Source organism: Solanum lycopersicum, chromosome 2 (genome assembly GCF_036512215.1).
Source record: "Solanum lycopersicum chromosome 2, SLM_r2.1".
Classification (NCBI taxonomy): Eukaryota; Viridiplantae; Streptophyta; class Magnoliopsida; order Solanales; family Solanaceae; genus Solanum; species Solanum lycopersicum.
In genome coordinates, this window is record NC_090801.1 from 57,397,708 (window position 1) to 57,423,425 (window position 25,718).

The 25,718-nt window shown below is 34.1% G+C and overlaps 2 protein-coding genes across 34 annotated transcripts; both read right to left on the reverse strand.

The window, feature by feature from the left end:
* Positions 1-2,912: 2,912 nt before the first annotated feature.
* On the reverse strand, positions 2,913-11,440 carry LOC104645873 (protein unc-13 homolog). 33 transcript variants are annotated; one of them, XM_069293593.1, is made up of 11 exons: positions 11,191-11,440; positions 10,208-11,038; positions 8,499-8,655; positions 8,260-8,421; positions 7,687-7,747; positions 7,146-7,212; positions 6,788-6,865; positions 6,159-6,233; positions 5,667-5,854; positions 4,817-4,918; positions 2,913-3,414 (listed from the first exon to the last, which is right to left on the reverse strand). In XM_069293593.1, the coding sequence occupies exons 2-4, from the start codon at positions 10,250-10,252 to the stop codon at positions 8,366-8,368; spliced, it is 258 nt and encodes an 85-aa protein (XP_069149694.1). In that variant the 5' UTR covers positions 10,253-11,038; positions 11,191-11,440; the 3' UTR covers positions 2,913-3,414; positions 4,817-4,918; positions 5,667-5,854; positions 6,159-6,233; positions 6,788-6,865; positions 7,146-7,212; positions 7,687-7,747; positions 8,260-8,365. The 33 variants fall into 33 exon arrangements, with proteins under 33 accessions (XP_069149694.1, XP_069149683.1, XP_069149693.1 ...); XM_069293582.1 differs by having other exon boundaries at positions 5,667-5,873; XM_069293592.1 differs by having other exon boundaries at positions 7,146-7,255.
* Positions 11,441-14,264: 2,824 nt separating this feature from the next.
* LOC101267958 (probable LRR receptor-like serine/threonine-protein kinase At1g07650) lies at positions 14,265-24,088 on the reverse strand. The gene is made up of 24 exons (XM_004232977.3): positions 23,662-24,088; positions 23,405-23,582; positions 22,662-22,733; positions 22,506-22,574; positions 22,356-22,427; positions 22,203-22,274; positions 20,369-20,440; positions 20,200-20,268; positions 20,055-20,126; positions 19,877-19,948; positions 19,713-19,784; positions 19,358-19,426; positions 18,847-18,912; positions 18,415-18,480; positions 18,289-18,324; positions 18,163-18,203; positions 17,495-17,871; positions 17,234-17,429; positions 16,785-16,937; positions 16,302-16,420; positions 15,984-16,194; positions 15,435-15,672; positions 14,867-15,017; positions 14,265-14,710 (listed from the first exon to the last, which is right to left on the reverse strand). The coding sequence occupies exons 1-24, from the start codon at positions 23,762-23,764 to the stop codon at positions 14,348-14,350; spliced, it is 3,009 nt and encodes a 1,002-aa protein (XP_004233025.1). The 5' UTR covers positions 23,765-24,088; the 3' UTR covers positions 14,265-14,347.
* Between the last annotated feature and the right edge of the window lie 1,630 nt (positions 24,089-25,718).

Here is a 25,718-nt window from a genome sequence, read left to right on the forward strand (position 1 = left end):
GTGCTTTGAGATGCCAAATCAATAGGCATGTAAATGTGGAATAAGAGGTCCTCGTGAAGTGTTTTTTTTTCAAACAAACTTCTAAAAAAAACGTCTAGTATATGTGGTGTGATTCCACAACTCAATAAAAAAAAATCCTGAAATTTTTAATGATTTTTTTTGGGTGTCTCGAGACGCCAAATCCATGGGCGATGAGATATGAGATAAGATATAAGACGAGATATGAGATGTGAGATATGAGAGGAATATATGAGATGAGATACGGGATGATATTATGAGATGACAGATGAGATAAGAGATAAGAGATGAGATATGAGATGAGATATGAGATGAGATTATGAGATGAGATATGAGATGAGATATGAGATATGATATACGATATGAGATGAGATATGAGATGAGATAATGAGATGAGATATGATATTAGATAATGAGATGAGATAATGAGATATGATATACGATAAGAGATGACAGATATGACATGAGATATGAGATGGGATATGAGATGGGATATGAAATGGGATTATGAGATGGGATATGAGATGGGATATAAGATGAGATATGAGATGAGATAAGAGATGAGATATGAGATGAGATATGAGATGAGATTATGAGATGAGATGAGATATGAGATGAGATATGAGATGAGATATGAGATATAAGATGATATATGAGATGAGATATGAGATGAGATATGAGATGATATATGAGATGAGATTATGAGATGAGATAAGAGATGAGATATGAGATGAGATATGAGATGAGATATGAGATGAGATAAGAGATGAGAGATGAGATATGAGATATGAGATGAGATATGAGATGAGATATGAGATGAGATAATGAGATGAGATATGAGATGAGATTATGAGATGAGATAATGAGATGAGATATGAGATGAGATAAGAGATGAGATATGAGATGAGATTATGAGATGAGAATATGAGATGAGGTATGAGATGAGATATGAGATGAGATAAGAGATGAGATATGAGATGAGATGTGAGATATGAGATATGAGATAAGAGATGAGATTATGAGATGAGATATGAGATAATGAGATATGAGATATGAGATGAGATATGAGATATGAGATGAGATAATGAGATATGAGATGAGATATGAGATGATATATGAGATGAGATGAGATATGAGATGAGATAAGAGATGAGATATAAGATGAGATAAGAGATGTGATAAGAGATGAGTGAGATGAGATAAGAGATGAGATATGAGATGAGATATGAGATGAGATAAGAGATGAGATAAGAGATGAGAGATGAGATATGAGATGAGATAATGAGATGAGATATGAGATGAGATAAGAGATGAGATATGAGATGAGATTATGAGATGAGAATATGAGATGAGATATGAGATGAGATAATGAGATGTGAGATATGAGATGAGGTATGAGATGAGATATGATAAGAGATGAGATATGAGATGAGATGTGAGATATGAGATATGAGATAAGATAAGATGAGATATGAGATGAGATATGAGATGAGATAATGAGATGTGAGACATGAGATGAGATATGAGATGAGATAAGAGATGAGATATGAGATGAGATGTGAGATATGAGATATGAGATAAGATAAGATGAGATAAGAGATGAGATATGAGATGAGATGTGAGATGAGACGAGATTATGAGATGAGATATGAGATGAGATAATGAGATATGAGATGAGATGTGAGATGAGACGAGATTATGAGATGAGATATGAGATGAGATATGAGATGAGATAAGAGATGAGATATAAGATGAGATAATAGATGTGATAAGAGATGAGTGAGATGAGATATGAGATAAGATATGAGATGAGATACGAGATGTGAGATATGAGATATGAGATAAGATAAGATGAGATGAGATGTGAGATGAGATGAGATGTGAGATGAGATATGAGATGAGATTATGAGATGAGATATGAGATGAGATAATGAGATATGAGATATGAGATGATATATGAGATGAGATGAGATATGAGATGAGATAAGAGATGAGATATAAGATGAGATAAGAGATGTGATAAGAGATGAGTGAGATGAGATAAGAGATGAGATATGAGATGAGATAAGAATGATATATAAGATGTGATTTGAGAAGAGATAAGAGATGAGATGAGATATTACGAGATGAGATGAGATAAGAGATAAAAGATGAAAGATGAGATGAGATAAAAGTTGAAAGATGAGATGAGATAAAGATGAGATATGAGATTGAGATAAGAGATGAGATATGAGATGAGTTAAGAGATGAGATATGAGATGAGATATGAGATGAGATAAGAGATGAGAGAAGAGATATGAGATGATATATGAGACTATATGAATAAATGATATGAGATGAGATAAGAGATGAGAGAAAAAATTGAGGTATGAGAGAGATAAGATATGAGATGAGATATGATATATGAGATTAGATATGAAATGAGATAAGAGAAGAGATACGAGATATGAAATAAGATACGATATATGAAACATGAGATAAGAGATGAGATATGAAATGAGAAGAGATATGAGGTATGACATTTTGAGATGATACTATGCACTTACTCGGTAATTAACTTTTTGGGTAATTAATTTAAGTAAATCAAAATTGAGAAACTAACAATTTTAAAACTTAAAATCATTCTTTAAGGGGAAGTGAATATTGTGAGGGGGCATTGTTTGACTTAGCTATATGTGGCCCCGAGTCTGGTTTGTCCACCTGGGCCAGTACTTGGGCCTAACTTCATTTTGGGCTTTTGACTTAGCTATATGTGGCCCAATTCTTCCTTTTGTACCTGTCCTAAACTAACACATAAAATTTGATTTTTTAGTGGGCAAATCCTCCACCTGTCCTAGTCTAACAAATAATAATAAAAAGACAAAAGGGCTTAGGCCCAAAGTAACAAAATACAATTTCTGAAATTTTGGGACTTTTTGGGCCCCATATATGGCTGATGTATATCGCTGTATATCAGTGTATTTTTCGGCTCCGGACCTGTCCTAAACTAACACATCAGTGTGAGTTTTTAGTGGGCTTTAGCCCAGTCCTCCAACTGTCCTAGTCTAACAAAAAATAGTAAAAGACAAAGGGGCTTACGCCCAAAGTAACAAAATACAATTTCTGAAATTTTGGAGGCTTTTGGGCCCATTTGTGCTGCAATACGCAATATACGGCTGATGTATGTCGCTATATATCAGTGTATAATCGGCTCCCGACCTGTCCTAAACTAACACATAAATTTGATATTTTAGTGGGCTTTAGGCCCAATTCTCCACCTATCCTAGTCTAACAAATAATAATAAAAAGACGAAGGGGCTTAAGGCCCAAAGTAGCAAAATACAAACGGGGGCTTTTTGGGCCCATTTATACAGCTGATGTATATCGCTGTATATCAGTGTATTTTCGACTCCCGACCTGTGCAAGACACTAGTGAAATCAATTTCATACCCTCTTTGTAGAGCATATAATAATACTATTGTATTTTATCAATCAACCTAAGTGGATTAAAGAAAACGTACGACTCATATACCACACTTCAACAGTAAAGAAATAAAGTGATGTAGTATCCAACTAATAATTTAAAGAGACGAACATTTGTGTCCTAAGCAATTAACGAAGAGATGACATCCAAGGACAAGAAGACATTACAGTAAGCTTAGCATGATTCTTTACGCATTAAGAATTGAAGAAATTATCCTAAAACACATTTAAAAAATGAAACAAGAGAATACATACTAATTTAGACAATGATTAACAGAAAGCAATGACAGGCAGAGACATGCTTCCTATGACTGAAAAACTACATCACTGAATTCAAAGGAGCACAAGTAAACAAAATCTTCCTTCTAACATACAGCAAATAGCGACTAGTAAGGGAGGGATAAATGGTAACTAAAGTTCACAAAGTTGAGAACGGTAGTAACTGAGCCAAACGATAGTAGAGGAAGCTGAACATTTTAGTCATGAACCAAATCAGCATATAATATCAACAAAGTATGACACAAATCCATAATTTCTAGACATGACCGGGAAAGGGACTTAATTGCTTGCAACTTCATAAAAAGGGAGTGAGGAGACAGCGACCTCTTCTACATGAGTTCCGACTCGAGCAGCAACCAAGATATCCAAACAAAACCCGGACAAGGAACTTCCCGAAAATTTAGAGTTAGAGAACTTGTTCAAGAATCTCTCAAATGTCAAAGTGGCTAGCCAAAAGAAACCTTTTTGTAAGCTATTCTTTTCATAAGCCAATTCCGCCCAACCCTAAGACCTGAGGAGAAGAGAGCTTAAAAATATGAGGAAATTAGGGTTGTTTTGGGGAGAAAACTTGGGGGCAAAATTGGATAGAGTTCCCATTCCCAAATTCAAAAACTCTCTCCCAAGGACATTCAAACAAATGAGAAACTGAAGTGATGGCCACTCTTGATCACTCCCAGTAACATTTTGTTCAAAAAAGTGAACTGACATTGAATGTTAGTGTCGACCAATAAGTACACCAAGAGGACAATCAGCAAACCTAACTAACATAAAAAGAACAAAGCCTTCCACAAATCTTTTAGTAACTCAGGCAACGAAACACGATTTTCCTGGTACTTCAAGCTAGATTCAAGAAATATCAGTTTCTTTTCTAAATAGGAAATTGCAGGCTATGCCACACATTCCAAAGACCTTTTGGTCCGTCATCGCTCAAAACTGATAAAGAAGTAAAATCTAGTCCAAACAATTGATATACCATCAGCAGGTTAGTAGTCAAGCAAATGGTAGTAATGTTTAAGCAACTCTGACTAAAACCAGGATCGTTTTTGTCATTTTATACCTGTCAAAATAATACCCAAGCATAGCAAGTGTAGTGGATGGTTTCTGTGATTCCCAAATTACGCCATGTGGACTTAAGAAGCTCCAAAATTTCTTTAACTTCCTGCTTGGAAAAGATGAAGTTCATAATTGGTCATTCAAACCTATAAATTGATTTCCAAAGGAATGTACTCACATAACATCATCCATTGCTCAATTGTTCAGGATTTTACTATTATACACAGAGAACAGGTTATTTTGTTCATACAAAACAACTGGACCTCAACCCTAAGCAAGTAGGGCCTCGGCTATATGAATCCTACCTAATTATAATTCATACCGTTCCATTTTTAAGCTCCTTAAGTCCTATATTATTATAATAATTAAATAATAATAATAATAATAATAGTAATAAAGCTCCAGAAGTACTATATATTTTGAAATGCATATAAATCTCATATAAGACTAAAGGACTCCTACAAATCACAAGACCGAAATTACTACTAACATGACTAAAACATTGTCCCAACTATATAAACCTTTTCTATTGTGGCCTATCATTCGCTATGTCTACATGAATTCCAAGAGATTGTAGGTTTTTCAAGATTTCCATCCATGAGATTTTGCGGCTCATGCCTTTTTAACACCTTCACTCATCATGTCCCTCTATTACAAATTTAAGTACACAACATACCAAGACTGTAAATCCAGTGACCCTTAAGAATATAAGCTTCTTTTAAAAGAAAGGTGACATCCCAAGAGTGTTACTTTCCAGTGTAAGAAACAAGATGGTCATCTTGATCCTGGCACCACAAGGCATAGCAAGAATGGCAAGAATTAGAGAGAATGACATTCAAGTGGGTTTTACTGACCTCTGTGAGCTTTCCCTCATCTAAACATCAAAAACATTGAGAAGTAGATTCTCGTATAATTTGACATTCCGGTGATAATTATCAGCCCGGTGACATACTTCACCAGTTAAGTCACCTCCAGCTGGCCTTTCTGCCAGTGGCACAGCGATCTCTCTCAAAGATTTTAAACATTGTCCTTTGCATCTCTGCTGCAAGAGGAGGAAAAGACTGAAACAAAGAAATGATACTTTTTATGGCATATCATCTGGTATAGCATCAAAAAGAACCCTTTCTTAGTGATTATCAAAATGTCTGTGGATTGGGAAAAAAAGAAGATGAGAGCGCATACAATAATGATGAAGAGCCAAACAAGCAAACAAGAACAAAAATCAATTGAACTAATTCCATGGGTCAATAAGATTCTTTTGAAAAGAAGTCCTTTTAGGAGAGTACACAAATAAATAAAAGTACAAGAAGATAAAACATGTCAATTTCCAAAAAATAGACACTTACCTTTTTTCAAACATGAAACCCCCCGAGGGGCCAGGGACAGACAATTCGCAACTCAACAGATAATGAACCTCCAATCTAAAAGATGAAAACCCTCTTAGCAACTCAACTTTAATTCTAAGCTATCCTATGATTAGATATATGATAATCAAACTTCAAAACAGAACACTCAAGTAAATCAAAAATGTATATAATTTGTTTGAAAGAAGTGGAGTGCATCTGTAGTTTCGGCAATAAAATTAAGAAAATGAAATCCAACTAGGATTGCCGCAAATTTACATTCATTGGTTTCGACGATTAAGCAAATTGGTAAATCATGATTCAATTTGCAATTCCCTTACAGAAAAGAATAATAGGTTAAATTATAATGTTGTTAGTTCGTTGTTTGTATAGATAGATGTTGTAGGGCTCGTGCTCTCTGTCACTGTTTGTATAGATGATAGAGGAACATGTGTTCCTGGCTCTTCCTTTTATATTATAGGTAAATAAAAGAGATCCCTAAACTTCATTAAAGCGGAAGTCATAAAAATGCAATTAACCCAAGTCATTTCGGTTTGATTGGTTTCTTTGTTTGTTAACTAAAAATTCAATTTGAAACTAACTAAACCAACTGAATGCATAATATTACTCACAGTCGGAGATGCAGTGTATGTTAAAGCATGTGCACCCACTGCCTTCAAATCCTTAGCCCCCCACACTCTGAGTTGAAGCTGAATAAAAGAGTACTGAAGTTCAACTTGAAAAAAATTGTGAAAGTTGAAGATTAATGAGTAGAGACCAGTATTTTCTTGAAATATGCAATCAGACCACTACTTTAAGTCTGAATATTGCATTTCACTATTTTCAAAGAAGTTAACATACTATAAAGTTCAGTAAGTATTTGGCTATTTGCAAGGATGCATGACCAAACTAGATTGCAGATACTTAAGTATTAGTAATAAATCAGAAAATTTTCTTCAAAAAAAGTGGGACAGAGAGAAATGTACACACCTCAGATTCCTCTATCTTAGCTAAAGGAACCCTTCGCTCATGTGCTTTTATCCCAGCTTCCCCAACCCTGTAGCAGAATGATTTATAAGCCCCTCCTCCAACATGTTTAACTGAACTGCCAGAAAAAGAATAATATGCAACAGAAATGTTAAATACATTTTCATATGAATTTAGTTTCATAAATAAACAACTTTGCAAAGCTTGTTACAACAATTACAAAGAAGAGGGGACGAAGAAATTGAATCATCATATTAAGTGGGAAAGACGTGAGCACTTGCTTCTCTCTTTTAGTTTCATAGATAAAAAAGGAAATGTTAAATACATTATCATATGAATTGAGTTTCATAAATAAACAACTTTGTGAAGCTTGTTTACAGCAATTTCAAAGAGGGGAGGAAAAAAATTGAATCATCATATTAAGAGGGAAAGACAACACTTGTCTCTTTTTCCACTTATATGACTTTTTGTCGGAAAACTCGGTACATGAAATACAACATAACAATTCCAGTGGGATCAACATTGCATCCATCCTTTTACCCACTTCTCCAATCATCGCATTAAGGAGACCAAGTCATGTCCTGACGTCCATGGCCTCCAGGAATCTGTCAGGTAAAAACCCAGTAAGCAGAAACTGTAAATTCCTAAATAACAGAGTTGATCTTCAATATCTCTCTTCCCTCTTTATCTTCTAACATTTCCCTTTGGGAAATTTATCCCTTTTTAGTAGCTATCACTTTTATGAATTAATAATGAATGTCTAGCACTAGGAACATTATTTACATTATATACTCACTACCAACTGGCAACTGGTGGAGACTAGCACCGTATACCAAACAAATCACCAACATAACAGCTCAAGGAAACTCCGTACTTTGATAATATTTGAACACCGCTTGGCATAACGCCTCAACCTTAAACTAACAGAAAAAATTACTGCTTATTAAGTTATTTCATTTCCTAAATGATTTGCAATGAAACAGCAGGCAAGTTATCCCAACTTGTTGAGTTAATGGCAAGAAACTAATAAGATATCTATGCCATTAACTGGTGTGAATCGAACAACAGCAGCTAGAAGCAATCTGACATAAGGTATCAAGGTCATTCATTTTCCTACCTCCATCTGGACACGCATTGTCTCCAACAAACTGACCAATACAGATAAATGTTGTGACTGGGTCATTGCATTGTCACTCTTACTACAGCCCAGCTTCGTCATTAATCTAGATGTCTTCTCCTTCTTTATTTCCTTCGATGGTACAATGAGGCCTCCATGCATCTAAAATGCATATTAAATGCGTTAAATTAATCGGATGGGAGATGTTACAAGTCAAGAAACAGAAAAGGCAGAAATACCTGAAGGTCCAGCAGCATCAAGAAGGAACTCATATGCTGTTTCACGGAGATGATCATCGCCAATAGCTAGGAAGAAATACAGCCTGAAGTACAAGTATCTCCCATCCATCCACGTAAAAGCAAGAAAAGAATACATTTTGAAAGAAGATAATGGAATCTACAAGTGAAGTAGTGTAAACGATCAGGAATTCTGGAATAGAATAACATATTTAGCTGTTTTCATCAAATACTTGTTCCAGTAATCAATCTGAAAGTTCCTATTACGTGCCAACACATGTACTCAAGGCTTCAAACATTGTATAAAATCAAAGAATTCAAACATCAAAATGCAAAAAAGAAGTATGGATTTTATATGAAGCTCCAAAACAAGCTCTTTCACTCCACCATAGGCTGTTTACAAAGTAAAGGTAAAATAAACTAGTTAAATGGATATGATGACCTCACTTCATTCAATTTCACATTTAACATTTATCGATATATTTCCCAAACAGACTTCAAACCAATAAGGTGCCAGAAATAACTGAGGATCAAATGACATCAACGTGTCACTGATTTTCGTGCACAAGCACAGAACTTAACTTATCATTTGGTTAGGGTTTATGAAAGATGAAATAAGCTTCAGAACAAATTAAATACTATTGCAACTAGGTACGAGAGAAGTTATCACAGAAGAGTAATAAATACTTGAATGTCATTCAAGAAAACATTAGCGGGAACTCTTTATGCTTAAAAAGCACCAAATGAAAAAATTAGAGATGTTAAAGATCACGAATAGAACTTGTATAACTTTTCTTTTTAACATAGTCAAGTGAAAAACTTATATAACTATGCAAGTTTTTCCTTTTATAAACATAATCAAGTGAACAGTGATTAGAGGAGAAAATCACAAAGATCTATAACAAAATAAAATAAAAATTTAAGCACTAAAGCGAGTTGCATCAAAATATCTGAGAATTAATAATCTGACAACTAGTTTTGTTTACGATAATCAAAGGTCAGAAAAACATTAAACATGCATCAAGATAGTGCTAACTCTTTCTAATCTACAAAAAGAAAAAAAGCATAAAGGATTACAGTTTTACAAAATTAAATAATGTCTATCACAGCTGGAAGAAGTTAGAAAATCAAAAAAATCACGCAAGTATAGGTGGTTCCTTATGCTCCTGATAAAAAGGGAACGGATATTCTCCCAATATCAAGCTACTATAGAAGTATGCTACGTTCACGACCTTGGTGCAGCATTGCTTGAACTGCAATTAACATGGACGAGAACTGAAATCTATTTATCATTAGGATACAATGCTTCAGAGTATAGTGGTTATATTCCCTTATCAAAAAAATTCATTTATCATTGAGTAAAAATTGCACAGAAACTAAAGCAGTTATAAGATACATCTGCATCAATGTTGTTAATAGTTTCCTAGTCATGAGTCAGCACCCTAAGCACAAAGTAACCAGTAGTACAAATATAGAACCAGAGAGAAATCTCGAAGTACTCTTACCTTCCCGATCTTTTTTTTCCGAGAATGGTAACCATTACTCTCCCCATCTTTTATTTTTCTGGTATAATTAGTACTATAGATATAACACCTTAGAGTTAAAAGACAAGCAAATTACAACCTAATACTGCCAAAATGAAATGGTCACACTTATGACAGCAGAAGTTACAGGTCCACCATACACATATACACCTAAAATAAGTCGCTTACCAGTAGCAAATAACGGCAATCCAAGCACAAGATCACCAGCAGCATTGGAACTCTTCTTGAAAACCTTTGACTGTCAAGTTCATCTAGATCATCATCGTCATCAAAATCCTCAATGTATTCAACTGTTAACTCTTGTTGTTGTGTGGAACTGAGATACTGAGATTTGGATAAACTAGACAGTTCTTCAAATGGGCAGTAACAATTGATCCTGACATTGAGAGTGTTTGCAAAATTGGTGATGTGGAAATAGGGACAGGCAATCTTCCTGGAGGCCAACCCGAGAGTTCAGGATTTCTAGCTAGAAAGCATTCATCATTTGAACTTGCATTACTTTTAATACCAAAAGGAAACCGTCAAGAATGAAAATAAACATAGATAATAGAACACACTAAATAAAGTGTTGGAATAGGTATTAAGTGCTGCACAACAAGACCGTATGAAATAATTCTAATGTTGCAGTAGATAAACCTCTGGAACTGAAACATTCACAAATAGTAACTATTCAACAGAAATTGATGCATGTGAACATTCAAAAAATAGTGACCATTGAACAGAAAATAATGTCTGTGCAAGTCTGAATTTACCATATGAGGGAACAGAGTGTTTTCGTGATAACCTCGAATAGCATCAGATTGTTCAAGAAGTTTGCCTACCCAAAAAAAGAAACAATCCTGACCTGATGACTGCAATCCATTTTAAAGCAAATATATAGAGGGTTTTTTGTGGTGGACATTCCCTGCCTTTTCTTGCACCATTGAAGAAAAAATCAACCCTAAATTGATCGAGATCCACCTCATCCAAGGAAATTTAATAGCATCCGCCGAGTTCTCCCTGCAAATACAGACAACACATTCAATAAATTCTCTGCCATGAAATCTCCTTAACACATCAAGAATCTTTCACCTTAAGATTTACTTCAAACCAACATCGAGATCTATTATTCAAAACAAGGAAAGAATCCACTGGATCTTAAAATTACTTACTTGCAACTTCAACGTAAATCCACGTACTTAACAACTCCCAAAAATAAGAACCCTAAAACCCAAGTTCAGTAACCAAAGAAACAAATTCCAATCAGAGGAAATATTAAACAACAACCAAAAAACAGATGAATTTGGTAATCTTCTTGTTCTTGGAGGTAAGCAGATGAAAATGAACATAACCTTACAAAAGGTTCAAATGATGTGTGTGTATATATATATATATATGATACTCACTTTCATTTCAACGGTCACTTTTGTTAGTTAGGTTCAATGGTGCATATATATGATATTTATTTTCATTTTCAACCATCATTTCAACGGTCACTTTTATTTTTAACAGTCACTTTTTATTAGGTTCAAATTATGTATACACATGATATTCATTTTCATTTTTAATGATCACCTTTTGTTAGGTTCAAATGATGTATATGTATGATTTTCATTTTCAACGGTCACCTTTTGTTAGGTTCAAATGATATATATATATGATATTCATTTTCATTTTCATTTTCAACGGTCACCTTTTGTTAAGTTCAGATGACGTATATATATGATATTCATTTTCATTTTTATTATCAATGTCTTCTTTTGTTAGATTCAAATGATGTATATATATGATATTTATTTTCATTTCAACGGTCACTTTTAATATTAATTAGATAAAATTTAGAAGATACAAATACCATCAATATGCTATTATATATATATATATATATATATATATATCGTGTAAAAATATATATGATATTTCAAATGAATTCTAATTAAAAATTTGAAAGACATGATATCAATTATTATTATTATTATTATAATAATAATAACTTTAAATACGACTTTATTTTTTTGAATATATTATAATTTAAAAATTATTTATCGGTAATTTATTTTTTAAAAAAGAACATTTGTTAGTGTTTTTTTAATTGATAATTTTTTTTAAAAAATCTCCAAACTATTAAAATGATTATAGCTATCAATTTTGTTTTTTGGCAGTTTTATTCGATAAATTTTAACATAATTATTTATCAAATTAAAATTATATTTTTCTTGAGATAGTTTTTTTAAAAAATAAAAATCTAACTGAAAAATTATCATTATTTTGATGAGACATGTGGCTTTATTTGCAAAATATGAATTTATAGTATATTAAATTTATCATTTGTAAGAGATGATAATTAGAAAATCTTTGTGTTGATAACATTTATTTTTTTACAAAATAGAGATTTGATATATTTAAGTCATTTTTATATAAAATTAAACTTTGAATAGATACGCAGCACCTTTGGCTTATAATTGAGTTTTAAGAGATTAAAATAGTTAAGTAATTAGGTGAGAGATTTTAAGAGATAATTTAGATTATTTTTTTCTTCTTCTTCTTTATCTCGGATACATGTTTAATTTTTAATTTATTTTGTATCATGGCATTTTTTAATTTATTTTCTAATCAATTAGTTAATTTTATTTTTTTTTGGTTTTGTTTTGGCCTTATTCTAAAACTACTAGTTGTCGTTGCTAAAAAAGTTATCTCTTAAATGTTTTTGTTATAGTTCGATTTACAAATTTATATAATTTGAATTATAAAGTTTTTAAAAACAAAATATTTGATCTGTTATCTAAATTTTAGACTTGCAATTCAATATGAAAAAAAAACTACAATTACACAAATTTAATTTAACCCATGTAGGAGATAATACAGTAAGTTAGGTAATTGGTAATTTGTTAGTATTTTTTATTACTAAGTTCAATTTTTTTTAAAACATATGTAAATTAGTAATATATAAATATTACGTGGTGTTTATGATAGTTGCATTTGATAGATTTTGACATAATTATTTTTCAAATTTTAAAAATATATTTAAAATTTTAAAATATGGTATTTGGCAAGTTAGAGTGTTTTATTTCACTTTTAATGTAGGTGATTGCTAATTAGTTCTTTTAGATTTCTTAAATTCCCACTAAATCTTCACAGTTTATCTTTTTAACCTCTAGAAAGATAACATAAAATCTTAAATAATTTTAACAAAAAGTTGAGAACATTTCATGGAAAAATAATTATCAAGCAAAATCATATTTGATAAATTTTGTATTATCTTAAACTATGAGCCTTGAACACATACCTATAATTAGGGCGGGAGGCGGAGGGCATCGAGGCATGCAAGGCGCGTTCCTCGGGGCAGAGGGCCTTGAGGCACGCAGGGTGCATGCCTCAGGGCAGGAAATAGAGGATCTTGAGGCATGCAGGGTGTGTGCCTCAAGGAAGGGGGCAGAGGGCTCGAGACACGGAGGGTGTGTGCCTCATGACGGGGTGCAGAGGGCCTCGAGGCACGCAGGGCACGTGCCTCGAGGCAGGGCATGTGTCTCAGGCAGAGGGCGTAGTGCTTCGAGGCACGTAGGGCGCGTGTCTCGAGACGGGTGACGAAGGGTCTAGAGGTATGTAGGATGCGTGTCTCGGGGCGGGTGGCAAATGGCCTCGAGGCACGAAGAGGGCGTGTCTCGAGGCGGGTGACAGAGGGGCCTCAAGGCAAGCAAAGTGCGTGCCTCGGGGCAGGGGGCGAAGAGCCTCAAGGAACACAGGGCACGTGCCTCGTGGCGTGGGGAAGAGGGCCAAGAGGCACACAGGACGTGTGCCTCGAGGCGACGGGTGGAAAACCTCGAGGCAGGCACCTTGTGTGCCTCGGGGCGAGTGGTGAGGGCCTCGAGGCACGCAGGGCACGTGTCTCGATGGGGTAGGTGGAGGGGACTAAAGGCACGCAAGGCACGTGTCTTGAGGCAGAAGGCATAGGGGCCTCGAGACATAGAGGGCGAGTGTCTCAAGGCGAGGGCGGAGGGGCCTCGAGGCATGTAGGGCGCGTGTCTTGAGAAGGGGCCTCGAGGCATGCAAGACACGTGTCCCCAAGTAGGGGGGAGGGGGGGCCTCAAGTCACGTAGGGTGTGTGTCTCGATAAGTCTGCAATTATAATTTATTGCTTACTTATATTGTATCAATTTTGTTTATCAGAAATGGAAAACACTGGTGTACAGTGGTTGTTGCTGCACCAACCCGAACTCTTGTATCACAAGCAGAGAAACCGGGAATGTGCTATAACTCCTCTTCATCTTGTTTGTTATTATTGATACTTTTTTTGTCTTATATAATACAACATTGAGCATACAGGGAGATTTATTTAGAGGTAGATGTAGAAGGAAAGGTAGAAGAAGAGTGATCAGTACCCTTTGTGCCAGTTGAAAAAAGGACTGATTGGTTTTCACTAGAAGTTACTTGCATCTCATCATATTTGTCTCTTAAACCTTGAAAATTAAATTCATCATCGTAGCCACTTGAATCGATGTTAGACTCGTCAACGTTCAAACGACCTTCAAGCATGTTTACTACTGCAGACATGTTTGGCCTTAGTGCTGGAGATGGATTAGTACATCGTAAGGCCACTTTAATCATCCTCAACGCCTCCTCCTTGTCGTAATAGGAACCTAACCTTGGGTCTACTAGCTCCAAAAACTTACCCTTTTTTTGTAGAACCAGGGCCTGAAAGAAGCACAATATCAAATGGGAAAGCTTGTGAAAGATACTCTTTGAAATACTACTTGATCAACACAAAATGAACTTCTCATCAAGCAACTGAGACGTGCTTCAAATGTTTACTATTCATGGAACTGATACCAAGAGATGCTGGTTTCTTACCCAATCAAGAAGACAAACATAATTCTCATCAGGATGATATTTCATGTTGTTCTTCCCAGCAACGAGTTCCAATACAACCACTCCAAAACTGTATAAATCTGCTTTATGTGTTAAATAACCCCAGAGTGCATATTCAGGGGCCATATAACCTCTGCAAAAACAAACTAACAAAGTTATACGAGCTTGATGAACAGGAACGTCCTGAAAGGCTTAAACTAATGCTCTATACCTCAACACTAAGTGAAAATGGACAGCATAAGTAATTGTAGAAGCAATTGTTAATCTCTACTAGTTTACTGTAGTTGTAATATAAAACACGGATTTTTTAAAGACGGGTAGCTTTGAAGAATAACTTAAAATTTTAGGTAACCTTAATAATCTGTTGAGCACTTGGGATCAATAAGGTGCTAGCTATGTACCTTTTGGAATTATAATGAGTAAAGATTAAATTCAGAAAAAAGATACATACAACTAACTGATATGACCTAAATGGAAGGATGACATTCGAAAGGGAGTATTTTGAACAATTAAAATTTGATCAATCAATTAGAGTAGTTTAGAAGCTCACATAGTCCCAGCAACCCTGGTGGTGACATGTGTTTTCTCCTCGTCATGAAGTTTGGCCAGACCAAAGTCTGAGATCTTTGGATTTAGGTCTTTGTCAAGGAGTACATTGGTTCCTTTGATGTCTCTATGAATCATCTTTAGAGGTGATTCTTCATGTAGGTAAGCCAAGCCTTTAGCTATGCCAACACAGATCTTTTGCCTAGTTGGCCAGTCCAGTTTTGGTTGACAGTCTTCAGGACCTGCAGTTCACTACAAATTGAAACTAGGCCAATATTCACACCAAACCACACACACACACACACACAGAGATGAAGATATAAACATCAGAATCATGCCAGTTACGTTATTGAGGGAGCATTGGGATCACCAAACTTCTTTTTGTTTTGGCGTGGTGTCCTTTTTTACTTTTACCTCAAGTAAACACCAATAACCAGTGTAACCCACAAGTGGGTCTAGAGAGGGTGGTTCATATTTAGCCTTAACCCTACTCTGTGAAGGTAGAGAGCTCAAGTAAAATATATCAAAATCAAGTATGAAAAAATAACATTACCAAACAAAACATGGGAAAGGTTATTGTTCTCCATGTACTCATAAACTAGTAAAAGTTGGTTCCGCTCAACACAACATCCGTAGAGTCGGACGAGATTTGGGTGATGTAAGCCTGACATCATGCCTATTTCATTCACAAATTCACGGTTCCCTTGTCTTGACTTGGATGAAAGCTGCTTGACAGCAATTATAGTACCATCTGCTAGAGTACCCTGAGCATCAAAAAAAATTCATGAAGAGCATAATTTGTCTGAAATATCCAGTAGAATTTCCACAGAGAGGGAAAAGAAGAATTATGAGAATTTGTATATATGAACACCTTGTAGACAGATCCAAATCCACCTTCACCAAGCTTATTTGCAGAATCAAAGTTACTTGTGGCAGCTTTAATTTGTCTGAAAGTAAATATACCAGTTTGCAGATCTAGTCCTCTTAATTCTACACAAAAGTAAAGGAACAAGTTTAGGATGTTATCTCCCACAAGATAGATAAAAGAAAATTTTAGCTTGAAAAGCATACAAGAAATTCTGGAAAGTTGCACCTTCAAACCCATATCCATCACCCTTGTTTTCCCCAACCTTTAACTAGTGAAATCATGAATTTGGATAGTATTTAAGTTAAATGTGGCAGGAAGTCTTCCAAATTGATAATTACACCTAGTAACATGTACTTCAATTTGCAAAACCACTCAATTTGTCACTTCATTTTGATACAATTCCAAGAATCACCCATAATGCAACAGATTTTTTTTTAATTACATTCTACTTGTCAGGCATAAACCAAAATTGAGGTCTAGAATCACCTTGTTCCATCAATTTCCTGTTTCTTCTTTTCTTCCAAGCAACAAAGAAAATCATCAGAACGAGAGCTAAAGAAGACGTCACTGCTCCAGCTACAATTAGGATCTTCTTTTTCTGATTAGAAGAGGTCTCCTGCGGAGGAGGGGGCTTGAAGTCTAATTACAGAACAAAAAGTTCAACAATATAATGTTAGGCACCCTGGAATTTGCTTGCATACCGATTATAGATATTATGCATAACTTATTCAATGAGAGAACATCTAATCTATAGCTTCTTGACTTCAACCGTATAATCATGAGTAATGTTGTACCAATTCCAACTCTGAAAAGGTCTTAATTTTTAAATAAGATGCAAGGATGAGTAACTTTTGCGAAGGAGACTTTCTTACCATGTGACAGTGAAGAAGAAGAGATGCTACACCTAAAAAATTAAAGTGAAGACAGAGTATTACTAGCTTCCAGAGAGATGGCAGATACTAAAGGACCATAGTGTCCTCTGCTCGGGATTGATGTAGTTCCTTTCCCAGCATATTGGAAGCGCACTTGTACAGATTTATCTTTTACTGTTACATTAAACTTTTCTTTCAAAGCTTTATCAACTCCTCCGGCTAGTCTTTTAATATCAAAATCTTTGAACTTCAATTTGTCCTGCATTCATTTAAACTAAATCAGCTGCAGCTAATTGGATATTTTACTGTATCTAATTCTCTGACCTGTATGTATATATCAAATATCCGTTTTCCAAGACTTCGGAAAGATTGGTTGTCTCTGTAAACTATTTCTGCAAAATGAAGTGTCAAAGTGTAGTTTCCATTTGCTAAGCAACGTCCAAAGTAAGTCATAGATAAAGGGGAGAGGTGAGCTGTCATGTAAAGTTGAGATTCATCTCCCTTGATAGCAGATACATTTTTTGCTTTGTGGTCATCCAACGATACGTCGGTATCCCAGAAATGCCCTGTACTGCTGGTTCCCCAGTTCCCTTTCCAGTAAACAAATTTTGCAGCACCTGCGGAGTCTTCATCTGCTATATAAGTAGTGTTTCCAACAGTTACGTTTCCTCCACCACAATTTATGTGCAATGAGTACTTGTCTGCAATATACAAACCAGAGATAGGTTAATATAAGACAATGATAAAACTGTTCAGTTCTGATTATCATAGAAACTGTACAGTGCTAAAATGTTCTTTATGACCTAACTAGTTTACAAAAGTAACCAAATTATGCCATGACCTAACTAGTTTACAAAAGTAACCAAATTATGCCTTCCTACTCATGTCTATTGATTGTCAACAAGAAGCTGGTAAGTCCTGCGCAATGGAACAATATCAAACAAAAGATTTATATGAGAGAGTACAATTCTGCTCAAAGAGTGAGTACTCACCCTCTGAACACGGACTGGCTGAGAAGCACTTCCCGCGCTCTCTGAAGTAGTTGAAAGAGGTCTCAGAGAGGACAAGTCGTTTTCAAAGAACAATAATCAACAGTTTGTTTGACATTTAACACTTACACAAAATTCTCGACCTTGAAGCTTCTGAATAAGTTTCTGATAAGAAAAGAAAACCAAACATGGAATTCTGAACCATATATGCATAAAAGAAGATAGGAGAAAGTGTAAGAGACACAAGGATCATACAGGTTGTCCCGACAGGAACCTGGTTCAGAGCTTTCATCAAATTTATTGTAGGAAAGGTCTATCACACTGCATCAAAGATATCCGACATGGTTAAGAGCTCATCAAGTACTTCCACTCTAATGAGAGGCCTTTACTTAGAGAAAATAGATTTATATGCAATGAAATTAATGACAAATCAGTTAATTAAATCTCAATATCTTTGTTTATTGCCCATCAAACAAATTTACACAAAGCTATCGTTGTTCCTCACTCGAGAATTCAAGTTCTGGACTAGGTATCTATGAATGACTTTTTAATCTGATTCTCTATGTGAGCAACCACATTTTTGGTTGTAACCTTTAATGTTCACCTTGTTATACATGTCCTTTTTTAAATTGAGTTCAAAAGAATGACTAGTGTATATGCAAAAGCAAGACAAAGAAGTACACTTACTTTCTGGTATCTCGACTAGTAAGCCAATTTGGAATTTGTCCAACAAAAGCATTGCCAGTCAGATACCTGGCAAGCAGAAAATATCTGATTTAAGGAGGAGATCACAAATTTGAAAATGCAATATCTGCATTACATTTTCAAGAGCATGAACTCATCTACACACAACAATGGAAAGAGATTGCCGATCAAATGAAGGCTCATTTTTCTGTGCAGCTCACCTAGAGAAAACTACTGATCTATCAAAAGAAACTATCAGAATCTCAGAAATTTGTGGGAAAAAAATAAGAAATATCATGTAAAGGCATTTGCCATCTAAGACTGTTTCTGTCATTGAAGCAATTTTCTTCGTTTCTTCAAACGAAAGTAAAGGGCTGGAGCATTTGGAAGAATACAGAAGATTGATGGATGAGCCATCAACAGTCATATACTAAGACTACTAATAATGAAACAGAGATGCAAAAGAAATATTTCCACATAAAATTGTAGGAATCTTCATGTTGTTTTGACTTACGTGGCCTCCATCTGAGTCACGTGCTCGAGATTTGCAATTCCTCCTTCAAGATTGTTGAAACTTAGATCTCTGCAATGACCAATAAACAGAGTCGAACTCAAAACAATGTTCAATTCCACTGGCTGTACAAACTATCACACAATTGTTAAAAGCTTAATTAAGTTTAGATAAAGGATAGAGTAAACAAAAGCTCCGATGACATTTTTGTAAAGATCATTTTGTTTCAAGAAAGAATAAAATTGGTACATTCAGCGAAAGTGAGGTATGTTGTTTGCATCTCTTCAAGATTCAATGACCCATTGACCTCTCCCATTCAAAAAGAGTAGGCTAGTAGAAGGAAAAGAAGTGGAATTACAAAAACCGTAAGTTGACCATTTCAGCTACAGAATCATGAATATTTCCATGTATATTACAGCTTCTCAAAACCCTGCAGTAAACACAGTTTCAGATAATTAACTTTCCTTGATAAAGGATGTATTGGAAATTCCATTTGCAATTCCCAAATCATCAAGTACTCACAATTTAGTCATACTCGTCAAGTTTGTAAGTGATGGAAATTCTGAAGCACCTCCGTTGAGGTCACTGATTCTTCTGTATATGCATCATCTGAGCCTTAATTATCTTGATTTCTACTATGCTTAATCATAAGAACATTGCAAAAAGCAAAATAAACTTTTCATATAAAGCGTAAACTTACAGTTCTTCCAAACTGCTCAAAACAGAAAAACTTGGGGGTAGTGGTCCTTCAAATCCAGAACCTTCAATTTCTCTGTCAAAAGAGCATATACTAATTCTACTGGAAATTTCTAACTTGTATAAATATACTAAATGAAAATACTCACAGCTTCCGGAGGTTTTTCCAACTCTCAAAGTTAGGCAGTTTCCCAACAAAGCTGTTACTGGTTATCCTACTGTGTTGATGCCAAAAGAGGAAAGCCAAGAATTCAACTTAACATATGTGGAAGAAGACTAAGAAATCTCATCCTCAGATGACTATTCAAGTGCACTCACAGTTCATCCAATTTAGTAAGATTATTCAGTTCCACTGGCCACTCTCCTGTGAAATTATTAGCTTTCAGATTGCTGCAACAATCAAAGTTCATAGAATTTAGAATCAAACGCAGCTCACACTTGATCTGCTCTAGTAAAAACACACAATGTTTTAAAGCAAACCCTCATTCATTTAAAGTGATTAAGCAATTGGAAGAGGTGTCCTTGCTAAGCATGGGTGAAGTAACACAACCTTAAAGAAGCATTTGCCTAAAGCAGTAACACGCAAAGCAATCCGCAGGCATGATTTTTAAAAATGAAAAAGGGGGATAAAAAGAACTTTTTTTTTTCATTTGAGTACTAGGGCTCCTCTCTTCATATGCTTAGTGATCTCTTCGTTGTCTCTTTCTACTTCTTCTTGGGTTCATTACGACTCTTCTTCTATTCTGTTTATTGTAGATTTGCTTCTTTCTTATTTTTCTTCTCCTTCTGTGTGTTTCTTCTTCTTTTCCACTTCTAAGTTGACAATAATTTCAATTCTTTTCTCTCATCCTGTCAAAAAAATTATTTTTTGTTTTTCTTTTTCATTCTCTCTATTTCATTTTCTATTTCTAACATCTTTATTCAAGTACATACAATGTTTTGAAAGAATTTTTGGAATTAAGTATGTTATTGTTGTATATATGATATTGAAAGCAGTAGAGTCAGTTTGCAGTTTTGCTGTTACAAATAATAAATTTCCATATGTTAGCTATTTTAGTGTTTCATCCTAAAATTATACGCTTAACTTCCAAGAAGGTACACTGTACAAGTGTCTTGCTTCTCACTTATAAATAGCCTCAGAAGCAATTTGAATTATTGCACTTCTTGATTTCTAAAAGACTACAGAGATGCATTTATTATCAAAATCAGCATGCCTTCATTGATGACAGTTATAAGCTATGACTTATTCCTCCTATCTTGATGGACGGTGACCAATTATGAAAGCATAACTCTCTTATCATTAAGAATAACCTCCACACCACGGCCTTTCCTAATGATGGGACCTTGCAAAGAACTGCATCCTACAAAGGTGCTTAAACTAGAATCTCAACCAAACACAACTAAGAACCATTTCCACCTCAGAGTTAGTCCTTAGCATAAAATGAGGCTCACAGGTCTCCAGGCAACAATGGTTGGCTCTCAAAACCCACAATATTGACCTTGTTTTCAAACAATTTTGATCAAAACATCCTCACTTGACTCAAAATTGTATCACTTTCCCTTCATTGGAAGTACACTTACATAGCCTTAATACCTGGAACCGTATCCTATATCTCTTGCCTTACTTCTCCTTTCAATAGTACCCCAATGTACCAGACAAAGCATTGTCCCCAAGAGATAGTAGAATGGTTAAGATATAGGAGTGTATCAGACATAGCATTGTGCCCCCAAGGAGATAGTTGAATGGTTAAGATATAGGAGCAACAATTTGAAACTCAGCAACAACACTCAATGTGAGCTCATCTGCTCTAACCTAGGTCGACAGGCTTATTGGCACATGTGCTTGTGGGATGTAGTAAGCTATCATGAGGACTGATTGAGATATGTGCAAGCGTGCCTGAACACCACAGCTAAAAGAAAAGTACCAAACGAAACATCTATACATGGTCACCTTGCAAATACAGCTTACTCAGTCTCACATTTTGGATTTTCATAGTCTACTCCCTAAACAGTAAACAACCATCTGCAATTCTCCATTCTATTCTTAAGCTTCATTTCACTTTTAACTCACGATCACATCTTCCACACAATACAAACAGTAAATTGACTTGTGAAAAATCAGTTAGGAAATAGAAGAGTAAGGAAGACATACAGCATCTCTAAATTGACCAGATTCCCTACTTCTGCTGGTAACGATCCATTAAACAAGTTAGTCTCCAAACTCCTGAAAAGTTATGATGACTTCAGAATATTTCAAGTAGTCATGTACAGTCAGTCTGAGAAAAGTGAAAGCAAGGGAACTTACAATCTCACAAGCGAGGTCATATTTCCTATGTACTCAGGGACATGCCCAGATAACCGATTATTAGAAATAGCCCTGGAAAACTTCAAATTCATGAGAAGCCCTAAATCAAAGGTTAAATTTTAACAAATGCATATGAATAAATTGCCTCACATGATCTCCAACTTGGTAGACGCCCATTCAGGGGGAATTGTACCATTTAAGTAGTTGCGGTTGAGATCACTGCAAAAAGGGTAAAATCATAATGATTTTAAAAATAAGTAGAATTCGAACTGATTTTTTAACAATTGTTCTGGATGCTCTCAGTACATTTTCCTCAGGTATGGTAACTTCGCCAGAGATGCAGGTAGGACACCTGCAAGATCCTGCCCTATGAGAGATCTGTTAACAATTAGAGCAGCTTCTGTCAGAATCACTAGACTTAGAAATAATCCTGTCCTGTTAATATAATCTCAATCAGTTTCATAATGCAATGAAGTCGTGATTAGATAATTCCAGAATTAGTCGTGTGACATTCAAATATTTAGATAAAGACATGGTATTCTAATTTCTAACAATAAATCTAATACCAGTCTATTATAAGCTTATACCTAATATCATCTAACAATTTTCTTTGAATCAAGATATCAACCAAAACAGTAGAAGTAATCCAAACCAAGGGTGTGTTTATAACTTATATTCAAAAAAGGATACCCTGAGGACTTCCTCAATATGCCAAAAATTTAGTCTTAGCAGTTTAATCTGGACCAATACTTCACCCATTGCCCATGGATAAAGAAAAACCATTTCAACATAAAAAAAAAACTAGAACAAACATATAATGACGGATTTTAAACTGTAACCAAGCATAGCATATTGGTTCTATACCCCATGAAACCAAACATAAGTCACTAATTTTGCTTCCTAAGGAATTCAGTAAAGGGTCTAAACTAAAACAACTTTAAAGTAGGTAGAAGCATAACTACATTAACACATCAATTTTCATAACTTCAACGACTACCTAACAAAACACATCCATTGGAGAGAAAGAGGGAGTAATATTGGAGACTCACATATTTTCCACATGACAAAGATTATCAAGAAAAGTGCAGTTGCATTCTAGCATATTTGTATACCAAGGCATATCTTTCCTTTTGGGTGTACTCCAATTTGAGTTCCCATCACAAGGGTTTAGCTTAAAATCCCAATCTTTTTTCCCCAATTGATCAGCTATTTCTCTAAGAGCTTCCACTGCCAATCAAAGTAAATGGGCATCAACTTTTTTTCACATACATTAACTAAAAAATGAAAAAGTTCAAATCTTTTTTACCTTCATCTCTAGGAAGTTGACCAGTTTGTGCTTCAATGTTGTCTGCAGTAAAGCAAATAACTATGGTGAAGAAGATGAGAAAGAAATTGAAGATTCTTGGCATGGTCCCTTAAACTTCAAAAGCTTGAGTACTACTCATATGAAAATTTCAGTGATTTTTTTGGGTCTTTTTCTGAGAAAATGAAGCTGCTCTGAGGAAAAAATTGTTTTAAAAAAATGGAGATAATAGATTTAAGGAGAAGAAGACAAGTTGCTGAAAAAGAATTTGAACTTGTGGGAGCAAATGATGAACCTTTTCTATATAAGTACTATATATATTCTATATCACTATAAAATAGCTTGTTTGTTTATGGTTCTTATGACCCAAAATCTTGTGTACATAATTGCATGAGAAGGAGAATTTAAAATGAAAATGCTCTTTTCTTATACATAAAGTTATTTTTAACTCCCATATTTAAAGTACTAATAAGGTCCCACATGGCATGGTAGATGATATAAAGCTAGCGTTTGACTATAGAGTTTTAAATATTCTTGATAAATATTATTTGAGTCAAATTTCATCATGTGTTTAGTTATAGGATTTGGAAAATATATTTTACTTTTTTAGAAAAATTTGATTTATATCCATAAGTTTTAGAACTATCAAAACTAATTTTAGGTTTGTATTACAAGTCATTTGGATGTTCATTACGACAATAACAAATAGTGTCCATGATACTAAAGTAATGTGATAATTTGAAGTGAGTGCAACAAACATCATTACATACATCGCAAAGTATACAAAGTGCATGACTTTGTTACCTTGAGCTAATTTTCATTATTTTCATCAACAATCAAATCATTACTTAATATTCAGTAAATATTTCATCACTATTTTGATGTTCCACGTAAAAAAAGTGTAATACAATGTAAGCAACTACTATAGAGTGTATTTTTGTAAAAGATAAAAATTTGAGATAAAAATTCAATTTTCAAAAAATTCCAAACAATGAGATTTGGCCCAAATACTAGAAAAAACTAGTATTTGGGAATTTGGGATATTTGCCAAATAATGGCAAATTGTATGGACAAACATTATTTGCCAAATTTTTTCCAAATATTATTTGGGAAATCTTATGGCCAAACGGGCTCCCTCTATTTCAAAAAGAATGTTATAGTTTAATTTTGAATGAAATTTAAAAAAAGAAAAAAAATTAAATTTTGTAATTCTAAATTAAAATTATGTCAAATGTACACAAATGTATTTTAATCTTGTGATTCTAAAACATGTCACGTAGAAAGTTGAAGTTAAAGTAATAAAATGTTGTTAAAAGAAAAAGTTATTCTTTTTTGGAATAGATTAAAAAGAAAATGAGGTCATTCTTTTTTTAAACAAAGGGAGTAGTATATTATTAATTTCTTAGTTTCAATATATATGATATATTTCAAATTTTGATATTTAGATAAGTTTTTCTTTAATTAAATCTTTTAAATAATTTGAGTTATAATTATTGCGACTTACTATATTTCTACTTAGTTTTCAAGTATGTAATTTCATTTATTTACTTTTAAGATAACATTTTCATGCTTAAATTTATAATAAAAATTAAATTATTTGACTCTTAAAATTAAGTGGCGCCACATAAATTAAAAAAAAAATATATATATATATATATATATATATATATATATATATATATATATATATAAAAGCATTATATAGCAGTCCTCCATTTCAATTGATTTATATTACTCTTTTTTAAGTTCATTTTAATTTTCTTCTTTTAAAATTTTTTATTCTTTTTTTAGACAACTTATATAATATAATTAAAATCACAGTTTAAAAAGATATTTTGATATATTTTCGCCCCCTCATTTAACTCCTTAGGCTCCCATACCAACAGGCCACCTCCCGCCATACCCCACACTCTACCCTCATAAATAAATCATAATAATGTTTATTTCAATTATGACATTTTTTTTTAAAAAAAAATTGAAATATATTCAAATTTTTATTAAAATTATTATAAAATTTATCAAACTCTTAAAAAAAAATTATTCTTACACTATATAATTGT

Coding starts and splice junctions, on each gene's coding strand:
- LOC104645873 (XM_069293580.1), bottom strand. CDS start 8,555: ATGATCATCTCCGTGAAACAGCATATGAGTTCCTTCTTGATGCTGCTG. Junction 8,422..8,498: donor TGATGCTGCTGGACCTTCAG/GTATTTCTGCCT, acceptor TATGCATTTTAG/ATGCATGGAGGCCTCATTGT. Junction 7,256..8,259: donor CAATGCGTGTCCAGATGGAG/GTAGGAAAATGA, acceptor CTGGCAGTTCAG/TTAAACATGTTGGAGGAGGG.
- LOC101267958 (XM_004232977.3), bottom strand. CDS start 23,764: ATGCCAAGAATCTTCAATTTCTTTCTCATCTTCTTCACCATAGTTATT. Junction 22,428..22,505: donor TCTACCAAGTTGGAGATCAT/GTGAGGCAATTT, acceptor GAAGTTTTCCAG/GGCTATTTCTAATAATCGGT. Junction 16,421..16,784: donor CAGGAAATTGATGGAACAAG/GTGATTCTAGAC, acceptor ACTTTTGTGTAG/AATTAAGAGGACTAGATCTG.